The 20,638-nt window shown below is 38.1% G+C and overlaps 1 protein-coding gene across 2 annotated transcripts in view; it reads right to left on the bottom strand.

The window, feature by feature from the left end:
• LOC139977878 (low-density lipoprotein receptor-like) overlaps window positions 1-20,372 on the bottom strand; it is a 34,286-nt gene extending 13,914 nt beyond the window's left edge. Inside the window, exons 1-6 of one of the 2 annotated variants that reach the window (XM_071987582.1) lie at window positions 19,607-20,372; window positions 18,764-18,808; window positions 6,962-7,087; window positions 2,856-2,963; window positions 1,926-2,048; window positions 133-357 (exon numbers count right to left, since the gene is read on the bottom strand). In XM_071987582.1, the coding sequence (XP_071843683.1) occupies window positions 133-357; window positions 1,926-2,048; window positions 2,856-2,963; window positions 6,962-7,087; window positions 18,764-18,808; window positions 19,607-19,700 (721 nt within the window). In that variant the 5' untranslated portion in view covers window positions 19,701-20,372. The remainder of the gene's footprint in view (window positions 1-132; window positions 358-1,925; window positions 2,049-2,855; window positions 2,964-6,961; window positions 7,088-18,763; window positions 18,809-19,606) is intronic. The other variant, XM_071987590.1, reaches the window with a different exon arrangement.
• Between the last annotated feature and the right edge of the window lie 266 nt (window positions 20,373-20,638).

Genomic DNA, 20,638 nt, shown 5'->3' with positions numbered 1-20,638 from the left:
AACTCAAGCAACAAAAAGGGGGGCAATTTTTTTACATTTAGCAGCTCCTTGGGAGGGCCGGTAATTGAATTCTTATTCCATCGGGGCAAAAATGAGGAAATAAGAAATTTAAATTCCCCCCAAAAAACCTACAATTACAAGTTGCCGGTTCATCTTCTCCATGTGTACAGTCGGTTACTCCATCGCAGTAACTACTAGATCGAATACATCGAGCGTCATCACATAATCTACCAGGACAGTCTATACATCCCTCCTCATCCTCTCCATCGGGACAATCCGAGTTAGAGTCACATCTCAAGACTGCGTCAACTTCTGTACCGTTCAAACAAGTGTAAGTTTGCCTATATACTTCTACATCTGCCCTCGAAAAGGAATAAAGTAATCAAAAATACTTCAAATAAATACATGTGACAGACAACCTATAGTAAGGTTTATCTTACAAAGAACAATATTAAATACTGTTGGTTGACGTCCTTCCCACCACCCCCAGCCACCCCTCCTCCTCCCTCCCACATCTCAGTATTTTATTCCTAGCTCGAGATATGGTTGATTAAATGTAAACTGTTTTGAAATTACTAACCCCCCCCCCTTCTCGCCCACCCCTTACACTAGAAAATGGCCAACAGTGGGTGGTCTGTGATGCCATCACGGATGGAATCTTTACTGAGGCTATAATAATCTTCTTGTCGAATTACTTCTTGAAATTTACTACATTTTAAATATTTGATGATTTATCAAAGTAATCTGTGTATATAATAAAAAAAATCGATCTTTTCTTTTTGTAGAAATTTCTCATATCTAGATATTTCATTGAAATATTATTAATAACACTAAATGATATATTTTTTTTATTTGCAGCTGAAGTATGCATGATGACATAATCCATTCTGCTGTTGCTGTTTACAAAATGTGAAAACCCTTCGTGATACAATATCAGTGTTATTAGGATGTGATTTCCACCGATATGAAGCACATACAAAATAGCAAATTAAAAAAATGTTACACGAAAGCTCTACTCATTTGAAATGAAACGTAAGTAGTCACGCTAGTGACCTGTATTGTTGTGTAGTTTAAATATCGCACAACTCAATTTTTCAGTGATCGGGAGGGAAGGGGAGGGGAGGAGGGAGGGGGAGCTGTGGGGAAATGGGTGGAGATAACATATGTCTGTATCGTTTCTTTTCTCCCGCCCTTCTTCCTGCTTTTCAATAATCTATATATTGTTTCAACATTTGAAAGTTAATATTATTTATAGAAAAAAAAGGAAAACTTAACTCACAAACTTAACTGTTATATGTTGTAATTACTTACAAAACACAGCTATGTCTATGTTGCATTTCTACAGTGTGTTGCGTTTCTATGTTTCTTCTATGTATTTTTCTTCTATGTATTTCTATGCATACCTTTTGTTGCATTTCTATGTTTCTTCTATGTATTTTCTACGTATTTCTATGGATACCTTTTGTTGCATTTCTATGTTTCTTCTATGTATTTTTCTACGTATTTCTATGTCTATGTTGCATTTCTAAATCACTTTTAACTATTGAGACATGACTGGGGTTTATTAATTAAAGCGACTGGACTGTAAAGTCTAACACACAGCCCATCAGATGCAATGCAATATTCAATGGAACCTCACATCACATGCATCACAACGTGTCAACAACAAAAAAGGGCATGGATAAACGGGTGCTGAATGTCATTCATTGGTATTCTATTGTTTCATTTAATTTGTGTTCTGTTGTTCAAGGATTTCTTCCCTGTTTAAGAACCACCCGCGGTGTTAATCGCCCCCCGAGGCTTTACCTGTTAACGAAGACATAACTTCAATTAGCAAAAAATACATGATGTTATCAAAATGAAGCCAAAGTGACCAGTAACAAATGGTATATGTGATGATATCTATAAACGAGGAATGCACGTACAGCAATTAGCCTCATCGGACCCTGCAGTACAGTCTTGGGCACCGTCACATTGCCACGACAATGGAATACAGCTGAACCCGTCAGCACAGGTAAACATGTGCGCAGGACAATCAGACGGTTCCTCTATTTATGAAGAAAGAAAAAAGGGGGAAAAAAGAACAACGAAAGTAACATAGTACAAAATACATTTATATGATGATATAGATCTATAAAAGGAAGCCATATATGGCATGGTTGTCACGAGATCTACACTCGACGAAAACGATAAAGCAAAAGATACAAACATCAAGTTATAATCACATCCGAAGCCAAACGCTTATTGATACCATACCACAATCCTTTGTAGGATGTATAATGTTCACGTTTTTCTGAATTTGACCTTGTTACTATTATCACATTTAAGTGGGAGAGGTTGGGTAAGGGTGGGGTCAAATTAGAGTTTTAAAAAAAGTGCATTTTTGCATTTTAATCACATGTTTGCCCTCCAAACTGTATACTTGCCAACCATCCGTAATGAATGCTTCCTTGGAAAAATGATCACGAATCTCTTGTTAGGTGTAAAAGCTATTTTTATCCAGTCTCCTAATGAGGCTTCTGAGATTTTCATTTTTCAAAATAATGAGAACTATAGGCTCAATTAATAAAATGGTCGACACAAAGATGTACGGATCGATCAGTGGGTGGGATGGCTGGGGGGAGGGTTGATGTGAACATACAGTAAACCAACCTATTTTGCTTGGCATGTGGCCAAATTGATTCAAAGATCGAGAGGCATTGTTCTACATAGCTCCATAGATATACTGTATGTGGCAATTATTTTCCCGTGCCACGTGGGATCTGGGGCTATATAATGCCTCCCCCCCCACCCGGTCCCCTTCTTGTGAACCATGAGCGCTAGTTCTCTGGCCCTGAAAGGTTTGCATTACTCACCACACCCGACTTCATCACTACCGTCAGTGCAATCCGTGTCGTTATCACATTGCCATCCTAGCTTGATACACTCTCCATTATCACAACGAAAGTAGTCCTGTGTGCACGCTGTATATAGAAAGATAACGTGTCATGATGATGGGCCATTCTCTGGAAAATGAAACTGGCATGAAAAAACTAAAGTGTTCATCAGGACCAAATGTTATACTTTTTTTTTTAGAGGAATTCCTCAAGTTTTCTGTTTCATAATTTTTTCATTAAAATTACAACCATAACATACTAATTTGCATAAATTTGCATTATTGTAAGTTTTAGCCAAAATTTGTAGTTTTTAACTGTATATTTGTTTTTTCTACATGAGTATCTAGAAATAATATTTCAGTTATCAACTATCACATGGAGGCAGTTATACATGGGTTCATTTATTTCATTCCTAAAGCAGAGGTTCCTGATCTTCAATTCTTCGTTAATAATGGGTGGTAATTAGCATAACTTTAATGTCACACACGTGACCAAAGTAATGCAAAAGTTTTCATAAAAAGTAACTGATGTGTCTTATGATGTCCACACTTGATATGCAACCGTTCTTGGTAAAGACTGTTAGTTCTGCAAAATATCCAGTCAAATAATTATTCCTACGATTAATTAATAGCCTCTAATTAGTCGTCACACACGTGACCGATGGTCACGTGTGTGACATTTATCCATGAAAATGTAGAATGTCACACACGTAACCCAACAATGTCAGACACGTGACCCTCCAAATCATGGCAGTAAAACTGTTTTAAAGTAATTTCTATGGAATATCAACATCAGTGCTGTTCTGTGGTCATTACTAGAGTCAACATTTGCACTGCAAGATTGCATACTATGGACTGAAAATTCAGCACACGTGACCGGATTTTTTTGGCTCATGTAGTATTATGCTAATTTTAAGAAGTGAAATATTGAGGTGAAATGTCTTGTTATATGGAAACACATTAAGGTAGAAACATGAGAAATTAGGGTTATCCAGCCCTGTTAGAAACTGATGAATTTGCCAATGTTTTTTTGTGCAAAAAACCCAGTTTCATTTCACGTCAAACACGTGACCGACCTTTATATGACCTCTGCCAGCACATGAATGTTCTGAATTTGGCTAAGCTATATGGTTTTGTGAAAGAGTCCCCTAGTGCATACTTAAGTACTACAATCAACCCAACTTTCTTTACCTCAAAGTAGTTACTTAGTGTAAAGTGCAAATCTCCCCATTTTTCAGTCACACACGTGACCGAGAATGGCCCTGATACGAATTGTCACAAAATATGCATTATTGCATCTCAAATACTAACAGTACGTGTATAGGCTATCTTATTGGACCAGGGAGACGTGTGGACCATCTTATTGGACCAGAGAGACGTGTGGACTATCTTATTGGACCAGAGAGAGACGTGTGGACCATCTTACTGGACCAGAGAGGCGTGTGGACCATCTTATTGGACCAGAGAGACGTGTGGACCATCTTATTGGACCAGAGAGACGTGTGGACCATCTTATTGGACCAGAGAGACGTGTGGACCATCTTATTGGACCAGAGAGGCGTGTGGACCATCTTATTGGACCAGAGAGGCGTGTGGACCATCTTATTGGACCAGAGAGACGTGTGGACCATCTTATTGGACCAGAGAGCATGTCGCAGTACATGATGTTAACGTACATTTTCACGATCATATTACTACATTCAGAGAATGCGTCCATATACAAGTCTTTACCTATATCTGTGCCGAAAGAGTGCCATCACTTCAGTATATCATGGAGCTATAAACAGAGTATGTATACACACGGTTTGTTTACTTATCATTTATCATAGACAGGTCAGTACGGCGTAGGTGAACACAGTGGCGAAGCGTCCATACAGTCAGGGGCGGATGCCCCCCCCCCCCTGACGGACTCAAATGGACTGCTGGCGCCCTTTCCAGCTTTTTACCACTTTTTATTTATTCGCGATTATTGACTTTTTTATTGCGCTCTCATCTACCTATTGACATTTGTCACATTATTTTGGCGATGACACCTACTTATTCTTTGTTTATCTGCAAATTAGCAAGGCCCGGAAAGGGTCATTTCCGGCGATCTAGGGAGTATCTTTATTCAAAAATTTCGGTACACTCCGCGCCAACCCGTGGTGGCGCTCCGCTTAGATAGTGTCGGAAGCGCCCCTACAGACCATTCTCGCCCCCCCCCCCCTGACCAATACCCCTAGCTCCACCACTGGGTGAACAGCTTAAACAAGTCGTTTTATGCTCATCATGTATGTGTGTTAAATCAGGGAGTTGTTATGGAACAACTCCCTGGTTAAATGTGTGACAAGGTAAAAATCGCCGTTTTGATGTCATTCGGTAAAAATGTCTGGGAGGATGGTGGTTTAGGAAATGTTTATCATTTCATTCGTTGTACTTGTTATCATCATTAATTTTTTTCTTTTTTTTCTTGAAACACACACATAAAAAAAGACCGAATTTCTTAACTAACTTCGGGCTCCTCCATGCATGGCCCGTATCTACTCATCAAAATTTAAAGATGTCTGCGGTTTTATCACCAATAACAGGCAGCAAAAAAGAATTTTCTTCCATAAATACTTCAAAAGTTAACTATTCAAAGCTTTTGCGTGGAGCACGCTGCATATAGCAACAGAGAATACATGATATGGAAGAATAATTACAACGAATGATTACAAGTTTTATTCAATCTCATTTCTTTTCTTCACCCTATAGTTGAACAATAACCGAAAGTCTTCAAAGACCATGTTTGGAAGAGAAACCATGCATCTTGTAACACTTCTTTTTTCTTAACTATTAGATGAGCTTAACACGTGTTGACTTAACCACATTGCATTTGATTTTGACAATAGTAATGTGGAGTAATTTTCTCTTCAAAATAAGTTTTATTGTTTGCCACTTGCAGCCATATCGCTCTAAGTGCAGTCTTCACTCTGACATTGTACTGTATCGCTTATATGTTATCTGTACTTTGTCATACGTTGTTAAACGTATGGTTTGTTACATTCGTCTTAAACGTTCATATTTTGTCTGCCATGGTACGCGCTTTTATATTGTCTATCATGTCGTGTTGTGTGATATCGTTGTTATACTTATGGTTTGGTATAATATTGTCTTAATCATTGAAGACTCCATTGTTTCAGTACAAGTGATTCATCTCATTCATTTCTTCGGCTCATTTCATTTGTGTATTGTGGTAACTCAAACCAAATGAATGATATATAGCAATCCTAGATGTCGAAGAGATCATATTACATATTTCATAGATCACCGTATCTTAACACTTATATATATATATATATATATATATATATATATATATATATATATAAATATATATATTTATATATATATATATATATATATATATATATATATATATATATATATATATATATATATATATATACATATATATATATACCCCGGACCGAATAGACTAGACGTTCATACCATGGTGGCCTCGATTTGTACTTTATTGTTTATGCATGTCTGCCCTGCAGTAGAGAAACCACGCAGGGTTACGACATTGATATTAGTTTTGTTTTATGATGTGTAACGATTTATTATTTTTCATCTTGCTCAGACTTATAAAGTATAATGCTCAGACTCATAAAGCCGGTGCCTTCCAATCATAAGGTCCCGAGTTCGAATCACTCCTAGATTAATGTATGTCGTCCAGTTACAGACAAGAGTTGTTGACAGTTGACAATTCATAATCATGGACGTTAAATATGAATCTAAGAGACTGACTTCTGTCAGCTTGCGGCTTTGATAAGCTAATGATGGCTTCTTTGCAGTTCCCGCTTGCAGGAGGATCTAAAATACATACAAATACATACATAAAGTTACAAAAGATTGAATATAATATATATGATCACCAGGATCTAAGTCATATTGCCATCAAGTTCGTGGGTTTGATATAAGGCAAAATGAAAGAGAAAAAAATGTGTGTAATATTAATGTCAGATTAAACTAAATGGAACAAAACTGATGTTTTTCTTTTATTCTATCAAGAAGAAAGAAAGGAAGAAAGATAAGATAAATCATAAATAATATTGATCTTACTGTTGGGACACTCCACTTCATCCGAACGGTCGCTGCAATCATTGAAACTATCACAAACCCACGACCCATCGATGCAGTTACCGTTGTCACATTCAAATTCGTTGTCTTGACATACTTGCTTAGCATCTGTAGAGGATAGTGAAAAAACAACCGATGTACATTGTATATCATGCATTTCATAAAGATATCAGGAAAGAAAGAAAAAAACAAAACAAAGAGGTCGATATGTATGGAACGCCGAAAGGTGACCAATATGCGATTTAATAAATGTATAAATTTTACAGATGTAAAACGTAACGTCAAAACTTTTCAACGATCATGTAGTTATGCAGTCGTTCAAAGTATGGGAGGCTTGAGAATTATCGCAAACTAGGTCACGACGGTCGAGTTCAGTCGGGCCAGTGTATACGGTAGGCTCTTAAAATGTTTACCCAAAGAAATGCAATGAATGTACGCCAATATATGTGACAATTCGCAAGAGTTAATCAACGCCAATACACGTTGTCAAATCGGAAACATATATTCATATTATATACACAGTAATAAACAAATGCGCCTCAAAATGTGATATATTGCGATGAGAGGGGATCAAATTTGGTTGACATCGCAATTTTCTTTAAAAAAAAATTTGCCTTTGTGTTTGACTTTTTGTGTTTAAAAGTTACATTTTATCCATACCTAGCGGGACATAATAGTGGATGTATTCAATAAATGAATTAACTGAAATATTATTATTAGTTTTTTTTTAAATTATGCACATAGTGACAGCTCAGTTTCGATATAACCTGGCCACACTCTGACCATACTGAACAGAACACGGCTTAACTCGTCCTTCGTGATAAACTTTTCGATGGTCTCGAAGACCTGTCTGTCCATCGTCATTTGGGGTGGGAGTGGGGTAGGGGTGGGGAGTTCAAAGCATACAAATGTTTCGTGACATACACACCCATTGCTTGTCCTCTCCCTTTATTGAAGACTAAACTCTTCACCTTTTTACATCCCATAAAAAGGAATAGTATACGTCGTGTTGGGAAATGAGTTATTTTGCGTATTTCAAGACTAAAAGGGAAAAAAAATCATTGGGAAAAATATGACGACTGTTTTGATTGGTTTGTCATAACTGTTTATTGGGATAATTTTGAATTATATCTCAAAAATGCGAAAAAAAGGTTATATAATGTAAACCACATGTGGTTAGCAACAATCGCTATATATGTCATGAGGAGAGGTCACATTAAGTTCGTCATCATATATATTTAAAACAACATTTTCGGTAATTTACGACCAGAAAAAAAAACAAAACAAAAAAACGGAAGGTTGACTTGCATAAGAGAAATCAAGGCCCGGATCGATACATAACGTCATATATGAACCCGTTATACAAATATGCACTAAGATAACAGCTATAATTTATCTCCAATTCATTAATTCTAAGACTTTTGGACTTTCTCATGACTTCAGGCACGTCATTCTAGTAAGTAATTTATGACATAAAGTAACTCTACAACGTAACTTTGGCAAGAAGAGAACCTCAGATTGGTTCAGTTAGAGGTGCACCAACAAACTTCAACGTGAGACAAATATAAATGTGGAGCGGAAAAAAAGAAGACATAATTATGGATTTTCGTGCAAGCTATATTCATGCTTCTCTATATAAGCATGTCTGTGGGATGGAAGAGAGGGGGTGGGGGTGGGTGAGAGATTGGTGTTGGATTGGTTTTATGCAGGGAGAGGGAGATATCACTTCTTCTAAGGAGGAAGTGGCTTCTCCCACTTTCAGACATTTTGATATGATGGAGATTGCGTGGATGCAAATTAGTGCTTTATGTTTTTTATTTAAATTTTGAAACAATTTTTACGAATTTTCGACTGTTTAGGCTTGTACCGCACAGGCTTGTTATATATTTTGTGTATCATTACGTACTGTACACAAGGAGTTTTGTTTTGTAATGTCTGTCAGTGGGGGAGGGGGCGCTCTCCTGATTTCAATCCGGGAGCTAAAGCCAACCCACACCCAAATCAACTGGAAGAATATGCCTTCGTGCTTGCTTCTTGATACCAACAGTTTACGGCTTTCAACAACCTATTCAGCATGATTGTGGTTGAACTAAAGACCAACTTTATACGTCTTGAATGTATGGTGCGCCAAGTGTACCATAGGTCATGAAATCGGCATACGACAATTTAAATCGACGTATGTCAATTAAATTCGACATATGTCGATGTCGTCCAATCAGAGCACAAGAAAACGACATCTGTCAATTTTAATTTGACATAGGCTATTTCGATTCCAGGACTTTTGGCACACTAGGCGCACCATAAACGTTAAAGTTCTGTCAATGCAGTGGTATCGCCTCGAACAGAAGTTTGCTATTATGTATCTTATTGGCATGCTGTATACATGTAATAAAATATTTCATTCAAGCATCACTCTAAGCACTAAAAGATGAGTTAAACAACACCTTTCCGTTGCCAATAGGACCGGTATCATCTCTTGTGTGTATATGTGCGTACGTGCGTATGTTTGCCCCCCCCCTCCCTCCCAAATGACCAGACTATAGGAAAATCGTAGGCCGAGAGCGTGAACAGGTTTGAGCACCTAAGTAAGAAGCAACAGTTTATGGAAAATAAAATTCCACAACGATGGTTAAGAAAAGGTATAGCAATTAGAGTAAAGAGTTGTTTCCACAACCGCATGGGGCGTATAGGAGCGGAAAAAGGGGGGGGGGGTGGGGTTGTAAGGATATCTTGGTACACCACTAATATCAAGTCTGTTTTCCCATCGTCTGGGCAGACGTATGTCTCGTAAGTCCCTTGCAACTTGTAACAATCCAGTTTCAAAATGATAGTTCAAATGATGAACCTGGTTTCCAACGTTAAACCCTGTTTCTCGTGTGATTATTAAAGGTTGCCGACCGATAAGCCTATATAGTATTGAAATGATCATGTGGCATTATCAGTCAGTCGGGTTTGTCGTTTTCATGTTTGAATTATTGTTTGTTTGTTTAATTCTTTCAAACAAAATTGCGATGTTATCCAAACTTTACTGTCTACGTGTATACATACACAAGGTCTCCAAAACTGTAGTCTGTTGACCTGAAGAGGTCTTTGACACTCACCAACATCATGTGTAGCCTACTGTATGTGTGTTTTGCCCCCAGTGAGTTGTATTTATGAGTTCACTCGATACACACAGAGAACACATGCAAGTTACTACTGTAAATCTTAAACGTTTAGTACCAAAGTGAAAACTGGATCGTACGATGAGTTGTATCGTTAACATTTACCGGTTCTGGTTGCGATGTATCGAATTATTCCGTCACTATATTTGTTACTTGTTAGTGATTTTATGCAACCAGAAGGGCTGGTTTAAATGTTTGTAAATATAAAGTTTCATGCCGTGGACCCCCACTCTACATTCACGACCTTCTGAACGGTTGATGAGACATGGACGCAACCAAACCTTCTACCACAATGAAGCAGGCATCCAAATATTCTGATAAAACACGTCTAGTCATTAATCATTCGGTACGTAATGTAAAACACTTTTACCCATAGGCATAGCCTACAACAATCTCTACATGATGGTGTGATTCTAGCGAACGCCTTCCATCAGAGACAACATTGTGACAAGTATTGTAATATATAAGCGAATTGCGAGTCACTCGTTTCCGCTCCCCTTCCCTCCCCCCCCCCCGCCCCAATACAACCTTCCCTCCAACTGGGCCCCCATCTTACATGCAACATACGTTGGCCGCATTCATTCTAGTTTACAATTTGTGATAGTATGTCCTTTGACAAGGCAATTTTCAGGAATTTGAAATCTCGCCAAAAAAGAAAAGAATGTAGAAACATTGACCTATCGATTAGAAACATCTAAACCACATATCTTAGGGTTTTCGTACCCCTCCGTTATGACAGATTAGACAGATAATTTATGGGAACTGAAGACATATAGTGACTGCTTCATAGTCCCCCACCCCCCCCCCCCCAAGGAGACAAATCCGACCGTGGTTTTAATCAGCTTTTATCTGTCTATAGGGTGGATGGATAAATCAGCTCTTATTTGTCTAGTCTGATTGGATAATAACTGACATATATAATTATAAAGCTATTAAAGAAAGTTAACGTTTAGAGGTCACTTGATAAGAAGGTTTCGTGTCCCAGTTTACAAGGTAAAATATAGGCTAGCCCACAGTGATCAAGAACGTAGGAAATCATTAGGCTACTATACTCCGTCTGTAAGTAGAACGGAGCCTAGGCACATCGTAGTATGCTACAATGTCATTGATGCCTCTGGCCTAACGTCAGACTAAAGACAAAGTAGCCGTATCCCATTTGGGTTTCACGTGCTTTAAACGAACCTTTAATTGTTTTGACACTTAAAATCTCTGGGTATGGGTGAGATAATCTTGGATTTTCAACCGCTAAAAACCAGGTTAATTTACAGATAATCCAGGTTTTTCACCGATCATCTAGGGGTTTTTTTTATGAAAAAGAAAAACTGTACTGTAAAGTGTTATCTTAGTATCATACAAAGCTTAGGCTAGGCTGAGTTCGACCTAGACTTAATGGTGTTATCGTAGTTGCGCAAAAAAGAAAACATAGCCTACTTTAGGCTAGGATAACTGGGCCTAGTCCTAGCCTCTGCATTGGCGAGGCTTAACTGTTAGTGTTAGGTCTATTATTTGGCTAGGCTACCTTAGCATCATAAATTAGAAAGTGACATCGTAGTGGTATATTCCAAGGCCACTAATGTGTAGCGAATTCCCTGTTGGCAAATAAGAAAGCCAAAAGCTTGAACATACTAGGCCCTCGTGAACGAACGATTGACCGACAAGTCCTACCAACAATGAACGTTGTTGTTTCCATGGTTGCCAGATTTTGATATGACTATGCGGCCAAGTTTTTTATGCCAGTTTGGCAAACTAGTTTGCCAACAGTTTCTGTTTACACACACGCAACCCAGTGGGGTTCACATCCCTGAGCCCGTGGTTACTTAGGGGGTACGAGAAAATATTATAGTAATTACTATTTAATTGTCATTTTTATCATGTTATGAAGGAAACATAAAACGGGAGACCCTGTGACATATTTGCCCCGGGTCCTTACTGCAGGCTCTTGGCACCCACTGCTTTACTTTGGAATAGACCACCGGTCTGTAACGTAATTATTTTGTCGCTGCAGTCAAATCACAAGTCGGTATCTCAAATCAAGTGAATTCACAAGTCAAGTAGCAAGTCAAGCATAAAACAATGTAAAAAATCGTACTACGGTAGAGGCCAGACAACAACGCATCAATGGAACGGCTAAAGTCCACCAAGGTATATTTATGTGAAGTAATGCAGCTCCGGTGAACTTCAGTTACACTTCTACTGTAGGCGATTAAATCTAACAAAAATGATACCGGTAACTTTAAAGTGGATTGGACAACCACTGAACTTGATTGTACAATAATAACCCTTCAATCAAGTCCCTATCTCAATACAAATATGAAACTATATGACCTATCTTACAGAGAAATCACGAAACATGGCGACACAATGAATACTTCGATTAACCACAGTAACATTATATAAACAGCATGTCTGATTTACCACCAACCAGGGCAATCAATAAACCAAATACTTTTTTCAAAACCTTTGAAAGCATTCAACATAGTAACGTATATATAAACTCAGCAGAAGAAGAAAAACGCGAACATAAATGTAATCGATTTATATTTATGATAAAATGGAAATAATTATAACGCATTTAAAGAAACCAGTCAGTGAACCATCATAGTATATTCTGCTGAAGAAAAGTATCAAAAATTGTAAAAATTATGCAATGTCATGAGATTCGCAAATCATTCTTTCTCCGTCATAGCTTGGGTTAGGCCAAGGGTTCGCGGATGATATACTGGGGTCAATGCCAAGTTTTCTCAAGATCAATATTAAAGTCGTAGTTATAAACACTAGATTGAATATGCTTAATCATTCAACCACTCTGACAGTAAACGACATGCGACTTCCTGTAGGAGTGGAATGTTAAGTGTCAGACCAAAATAAACTGAATGTTCGTTTCAATTGTTTTCAATTTTATGTGTCACAAATTGGTGGGGGTCTACTCTAATATTGTCAAGAAGCGAACAATGTTCACCTCTAGTTAAACCAAAGTCACAGTTCCTTTATTGAAAAATTTAGGTCACAGGTCATTGTTAAACAATAGGAGATCGTACGTTTGTCCCAATTTAGGGCAAGATGTTGGATGTCTACCAGCATCAATTATACAATTCCACGAATGTGGAATTTGTTGTTGTTTTTTCTCTCCCCCCCCCCCCTCTTGTGTTTTTGTTCTGTAAACGCTTGATTTATCTCATGGTAAGATAATAAACGAAGACAGCGTTACGCTTAAAGCATTCTGAGTTTCGGTCGTTTGTTTTTCGGAATAATTTTACACCAAACCTTTCTGCACTAGTACTACTGAAAACTGGAATAAATGCTTCATTCAGGAGAGGCTGTATTAACGAGTGACTATATACATGTGAAGCCGGCCGAACACTGCCACGACTGAACGCGGACCCGATTCAACTCGACCAGCGTGACCAAAGTATTGGACAGTCGTGAGAACCCATGGTGTTAAAGCCCGCAGCACACTGCCCCATTGACCACGACCCGACTCGACCGTTGCTACGTGGAAAATCTTATAGATAGTCGGTCAGCGTACGTGTGCCTTAAGACTTGACAGTACGATTGATCAAGATTTTGCCAGTCTTAAACGTATCGGCTGTCAGTCGGGGAAAAAACTGAACATGCCCGCCCCCCCCCCCATATTGGCAGTCGGCAGTGTGCGATGGATGATTCACTACTACATTAAAAACAGCACAGATTTATCGGTCAAGTTGAGTTGGTGACATCCCTATGTTCCGACGTCTCTATGTTCCGACGTCTCTCTGTTTCGACAATACCAAATAATTTTTGGACCCAACATTTTTTTGGACCAACATGTTTTCGGACGAAATTTTTTCGGACCAACATTTTTTTGGGGCCCAAATTTCTCGGACCCAATTTTTTGGGGGAGACAATTTTTCTTGGACCCACATTTTTCGGGCCTATTTTTTTTTTTGGAGGGGGGGGATTCAATTTTTTGGGTCCGAAATCATGTTGGTCCAAAAAATGTTGGTCCGAAAACATGCTGGTCCAAAAGAAATTTGGTCCAAAAAAGTTATGAGTCCAAAAATTATTTGATATTGTCGGAACATAGAGACGTCGGAACATAGAGATCTAACCGTTGAGTCGGGGTGGAGACCAGTCGGGTAGTGTGCAACTAGTGAGCTTAAGGAGACACGTGTAGTGTGCGGCTGGTGGGCTTCAGGAGACACGGGCAGTGTGCGGCTGGTGGACTCGATGTTGGTTTAGGTCACATGTAAAAATAGTTCCCTGTGATTGGTTACATCTGCTAATACATGGGCTTCCTGAGTCGACGAAATACGCTTAATTTTAGTCCCTGCAAAGTGTTAATAATGAGACGTTAAGTAGTGCAGATAACGAGTTGATATGTTATTTGAGTTAAATTATCAGCAAGTAAACTTATCAAATGTTTTAAGGCAAGAAGTACATACACCAATTGTGTCATGTTTTGTGCAAGGCTATAAACAGGGGTAAGATGGATGCATGTCACTTCGGCTAGACCACCTTCCTATCTATGCATACACAGTTCCAGAGGGTATAAGCGAAAGGTGGAGAGAGGGGTGAAGAGAGAGACATGGCGGGATGGGGGGGGGGGGGGGTCGAGCGATTTAGGGTAGGGTAGAGATATGGGTAGTGTGGTAGCAGTTTGGTATTTTGTTTTGTCCTACAAGTTACACATTTCCATATGCAACCGATGAACTGTTTACAAAAAGTCAGATTTAAACCATAAATCCTCCAGAGAGAGAGAGAGTCTTAAAGAAGAACTATTATATAGGTATATAGACTTTAATATAACCATTTTGAGAAAATATCGATTTTATTAAATTATTGACTTGCAAAATAGATATTTCATGACAATGTGATGTTTCTTTAACTGGCGACATCATACTGACTTGTTTATGTTACGCTTGTCGCTGAGTGACGCCTACAGATGTCTGTTTTCAAAGGGATTGTTCAGACTGGGTAAATTTAGTTTGAAATGTAAAAGGGGAGCTCAATCTAGTCATGCTCGTGCAATCAAGTTTCAACACCTACGTGCGGCTGTTCGCGTTTTGAGATACAGTAAGTTCATTCAAAGTTGATCACAGTGAAACTTGAACGAAGCAAAAGGTGAATTTTCAAAGTCAAACTCAGACAGTAAAGTAAATGAATAAAGACCATAAACTATTTGTGTCAATGTGCAGCAAACACGGATTTCCCCCACCCTCTAGACTCCCCCCCCCTCCACCCACTCCCTTCTGATCGAAAACAATTTCCGTCACTGCCACTTTGAGTTACAAACAATCGTGTGATTAAATATAACCCTACATGCCGCAAGTGATCATGTCTCGAATGTAAGAATTAATCTCTTAACTTAATGTCCTCAATCATGTTAAAGCTTCTATATGAGTACCATCTGCCACCAACGTACGAGCTGGCTATCTTACTTCATTAATCTCCCATAACTATTTGAGCTATTTCTGTGGAACTATTGAAGCAATTGTGAAAACTATAGTGAAGATCCACCCTCCCAGTGCATGGTTACAATGCCTTGCAGCTATATGCAGAACAAGCGTTCAAATAGTTGACTTATTCTGGTATATTCTAGATATATGGCATCTCAAGGAACTGCTACTTGGGAACTAACTCCTCACAAATTCTTCTGAATCATTTTTGAGGTGACGGATTATAAACAGAAAACTGTAAAAAAAGATCATTATCAGTGACCCTGTAATTGCTCTAAAAGGAACCAGTTTTACTCCCTAGAGATCGTAGCAGTTATGTCAAATTTCTCAAAATTGGCTAACAGATGAAGTCTGCCATCAGAATGGATATCCCATTTCTACCAGTACGAAAATATTGTGACAATTTCTGTCACTGCATCTATATGATCAGATAAATGGTTGACCTATTGTTAAGTTCAAGTGATGGTGAAATGTATGTATATATGTATGCTTTTTAGATCCTCCCGCAAGCAGGAACTCGCGAAGAAGCCTAATTGGCTTACCAAAGCCGCAAGCCGACCGAAGTCAGTCTCTTAGATTTGGAATTGTCAATTGTCAACAACTCTGTAACTGGACGACGTACATTAATATTGGAGTGACAAGAACTCGGGACCTTATGATTGAAAGGCACCGGCTTTAACCACTGAGGCATAATACTAGCACTCCACACTCCACAATAAAGTGATAAAGTGAATTCAGCTTACTGTCTGTGTTTAATGGACAAAATTAAATCATCTTTAATTGTACTTTGCAGATAAGCTTTGACCTCTTGGTTAGCTGAAATTAGCAATAACATCTTTCAACTGTTATGTGCAGTGATATGGTATAGTGAGGTAAAAAATACTGAAAGTGTGGTTTGAAATACTACTGAAAGTAGATGTTTGCAAGTATACAGATTTCATATGCATGTGATTTATTATGCATTGTGTCCCCTTCACATACTTTTCATCATAAGAGTCAGTAACAGTCCATGCACATATACAACCATGACCAAATTGTCGTCTTTGGAAGACACATATAGTTTTCACATTTTGGCAACTGCTGACCTTAAATGACCTTTGACCTCTATACAAAAAACCTTAGGGATCTTGTACTCATTATAGTCAACCCATGTGTCACTAGAGGTTTCATGACGTTTCCTATCTTGAGATATTCTGCTTACAAGGTTTGAAGGGTTTGACCTCTGATGACCTTAAATGACCTTTAACCTACACTAAAATATGTAAAATATTTACACTACAGACGGTGATCGTACCATGCATATACGAGCTCCTTTGTTGTTCAGGTTCTGTAATACAGTATTTTGCCCTGTGCTGACCATGATGACCTTTGACCTCCACCCAAAACAATACAGTTCTTGTATTCATTAATGGAAAATTACATACAAAACAAGGGAGCCATCTGGAGATATCATGTTTACAAGGATTTCATGTTTTGACCCCTCGTGACCTTAAATGAACTCTGACATACACCAAATTGTGTAAACACTTTACATTACATAAGGCCACAATGCATATATGAGTTTCTTTGATGTTCAGGTCCGGGAGATACAGTGTTTTGGAGATTTTCGCATTTTGCCCTATGCTGACCAAAATGATCTTTGACCTCCACCCAAAACAATAGGGTTATTGTACTACTTATGGGGAAGCCAAATGCTATAAATGAGAACTGCAAATGTTACTCATATTGAGATTTCGAGTTTAAAAGCTAGGGCGTCACATACACACACACACAAATGGTATAGGCCAAACGGGAATTAATTGCTGATTTATTGTCCGTACGAATTAAAATCATTACCGGTCATAATTATATTTAATACCGGCATTAATTCTCAGCCAATAACCATTCAGCTTCATATGCCGGTATAAATTAGAATTAATACCGGTATTAAATAGAATTACATATAATAAATACCGGCGTTAAATAAAATGAATACCGGCATTAAATAGAATTACACAGAATTAATACCGGCGTTAAATAGAATTAATACCGGCATTAAATAGACCAATCACGCTAGCAAATTTTGAAGCTGTTATCGTGCTAACGGGGAAGTTTCACACTTGGCGCAAGAGCTGGAAACACATAAGGAAGCTTGTAAATAACATTGCATATTACACTATATAGCGCAACTAAAATTGCAGTGCTAACTAAACAAAGATGATCTATTTAACGCCGGTATTAATTCTATTGAACGCCGGTTTTAATTTAATGTAAGTATCTGTAATGTCGGTATTAATTCTATTTAATACCGGCATATGGAGCTGCATGGTGATTGGCTGAGAATTAATGCCGGTATTTAAATATAATTAATACCGGTAATAGTTTGAATTCCTACGTACATTAAATCAGCAATTATTTCCCGAAAGGCCTACCATACACGCACACACACACGCCAACTTGACTGGAAAGGTTACTTGCCTGCGAACGGCAAGTAACAAAAGTAATGTTGTATATAGATACGTTTACAGGAAGAACAACAGCTCCCTTCCATAACATTTTTCGTTGAAGTTCTCGATGTTTGAAAGGCCCTATCCTTAAAGGAATGGTACTATATGTATGACCTCTGGCCTAATATTAAAGAACGAAAATATTTGCAAAATGAAAACAATAAACTAAACACTGGTCAGTAAGTATATAGCTGGAAGTAATGAACATTGCCTTCGACTTCCGAGAGACAGGTTTCTAACATGATAGGCCTAATTCAATATCTCGTTGTTTTGAAGTTCCTGATTATCCTGGTTTCGTTGTACTCGTTAATTATAATAAATTGGTCTGAAGGCCTGAACAAGAGCACACTATTTTGTTGGTTTATAGTTCGTGGGGGGGGGGAGGGGGGGGGTTGATGAGGCGTTTCAATTGGTGAGGGTGTTTGGCATTGTCAGTGAGGAAAAGGGGTTGGAGGTCCTCGTTTCTACACTGGAAGAAACAGCATTCACTACGACACTTGTATGAATGTTCGACGGCAAGATTGAATTTTCATGTAAAGCGTTCATGTGCATGTACTCATAGGTTTCATGAAATGGAAGGTATTGGGGGGAGAGGAGGTGGCGTGAGGGGCGGGGGAGGGTAAGTGGTGCACTCGAGGACACAAGGAAACATCACAAGGGTGGCAAATGATCTTTGATGCCACGAAGGAATATCTTTACCTGCATATAAGTTGCCATACGGTTGCTCGTGAGTTGGTGGAACATCTACCGAATGAATAAAGAGATACTTCATTGATCACGCATGTTAACTACCTGGGACAGATGGGACCCGGAGAAAATAAATACTATAGGTCTTGTACACGTATCATGTATGTCCCTATGGCAACAATGGAAGCCTTGACCCTCCTCTCTCGGGGAGCACCTCGGATCGTGAACTACCGTTTCGCAGTTAATTGAGCAACGTGCGCACCATATAGATTCAGCATTCTTTGTATATATGTCCAGAATGATGGCAATTTCCTATGCATGTCATATGTTCGCCGGATCACGTGCTGACATCCCACATAATGAGATAAGTATCTTCCTGCATATGAATGTATAAATATATATATATATATATATATATATATATATATATACATATAGGCTATATATAGGCTATATATAGGCTTTATATAGGCTATACATATAGGCTATACATATAGGCTATATATATATATATATATATATATATATATATATATATATATATATATATATATATGTGTGTATATATATATATATATATATATATATATATATATATATATATATATATACCTATTTGCCTATTATGCGTATTTGGCTTGCCGCATGTTCAGATGACTACTTATAGTCAGATAGCTGCTGTTATATTGAAAGCACGGGACAATGGCAATCACTTGCCTCATTGTGAGCATCATGAATCTAACCTAATTAGCTCTTGCACTCGCTGTATAATCTTCTTAATTTCGAACATTTTATTTACCTGCATGATTTATAACTCAATATTTAAACCAAAATTAAAAAATCTAGGTTACTTACCGACTGAATGCCAAGTGAACGTACAGCACAGGACACCTCGAAAGACAAGTACTACGAAACAGTTTAGCAACGTGACTGAAACTCGATGCAACATGATGTTAAAGATCACAGTTCCCCGGAGAGTAGCGAAAGTAAAAAAAAAAAACCTTGATGAACTTCTCAACAAAAATGTACAAAATTTAACTTAAATTAGCAATTAGCATTAGCGTTATCCTGATTCATAATAATGATTTCTATTTTGAAACCATTTTTGTGTTTGTTAATATAAAATCCAACACAGGTCGCAGTTAATAAGTAGAACGACCTATACACACTTGAAATCCGTGTTTGCTGTGAACTATATCACCCAGATGAAAGAGTTGTTAGCATCGCAAATGACTCAACTATAGTTTATAACTGTTGGAAAAAAAAACGGCAAAATTTACCAGTTTCATAACTTTCACGGGAATAGGGATAAAGGTCATTCGATTTTCCGGTGCGTGATGAATCCACTCATGTCAAAATCTGGCCCCAAATGTATTCAAGAACTTTATAAAAACCGACAGCCGAGAAGTTTACCGACGAATTGATTCAAATGTAACAGGTCATTCCAAATGGTTAAAAGAAACAAACCGAGTACCTCGACGACTTGCTTATCCTCCTCATTCGTCCTATAAATATACTAGCAAGTGGAAACATGAGTTGCTTTACTGATCACCCTGACTCATGTGTAATATGGTACCCGCGAGAACCCGCTGTTCTATTAATACAGTGTCGTCGTATATACAACAACCACGTCGAAACTTGGAACCAACTCCTGCCGGAAGTCCTATCAGAGAAATATATTAAAAAGGTCGTGAACCCGATGATGTAAAATAAGCAAGCAATCACGAATGTTGTTATTTTTTCCCAGCGTATCGCCTCAAGCTTTGTGATATAACCTTTGACACATAAAACATTCAATCTTTTATATATTTTTTTGTTGTTGATGCCCTGTGTTTCTCTAGCCTTCTTCAAAATGCATGTTAAGTGTTAACACTTTTTCTGATATGT

The sequence above is a fragment of the Apostichopus japonicus genome, chromosome 2 (assembly GCF_037975245.1).
Source record: "Apostichopus japonicus isolate 1M-3 chromosome 2, ASM3797524v1, whole genome shotgun sequence".
Taxonomy (NCBI): Eukaryota; Metazoa; Echinodermata; class Holothuroidea; order Aspidochirotida; family Stichopodidae; genus Apostichopus; species Apostichopus japonicus.
The sequence above is the reverse complement of the archived record's forward strand: the minus strand, read 5'-3'. Positions and strand labels throughout refer to the sequence as shown.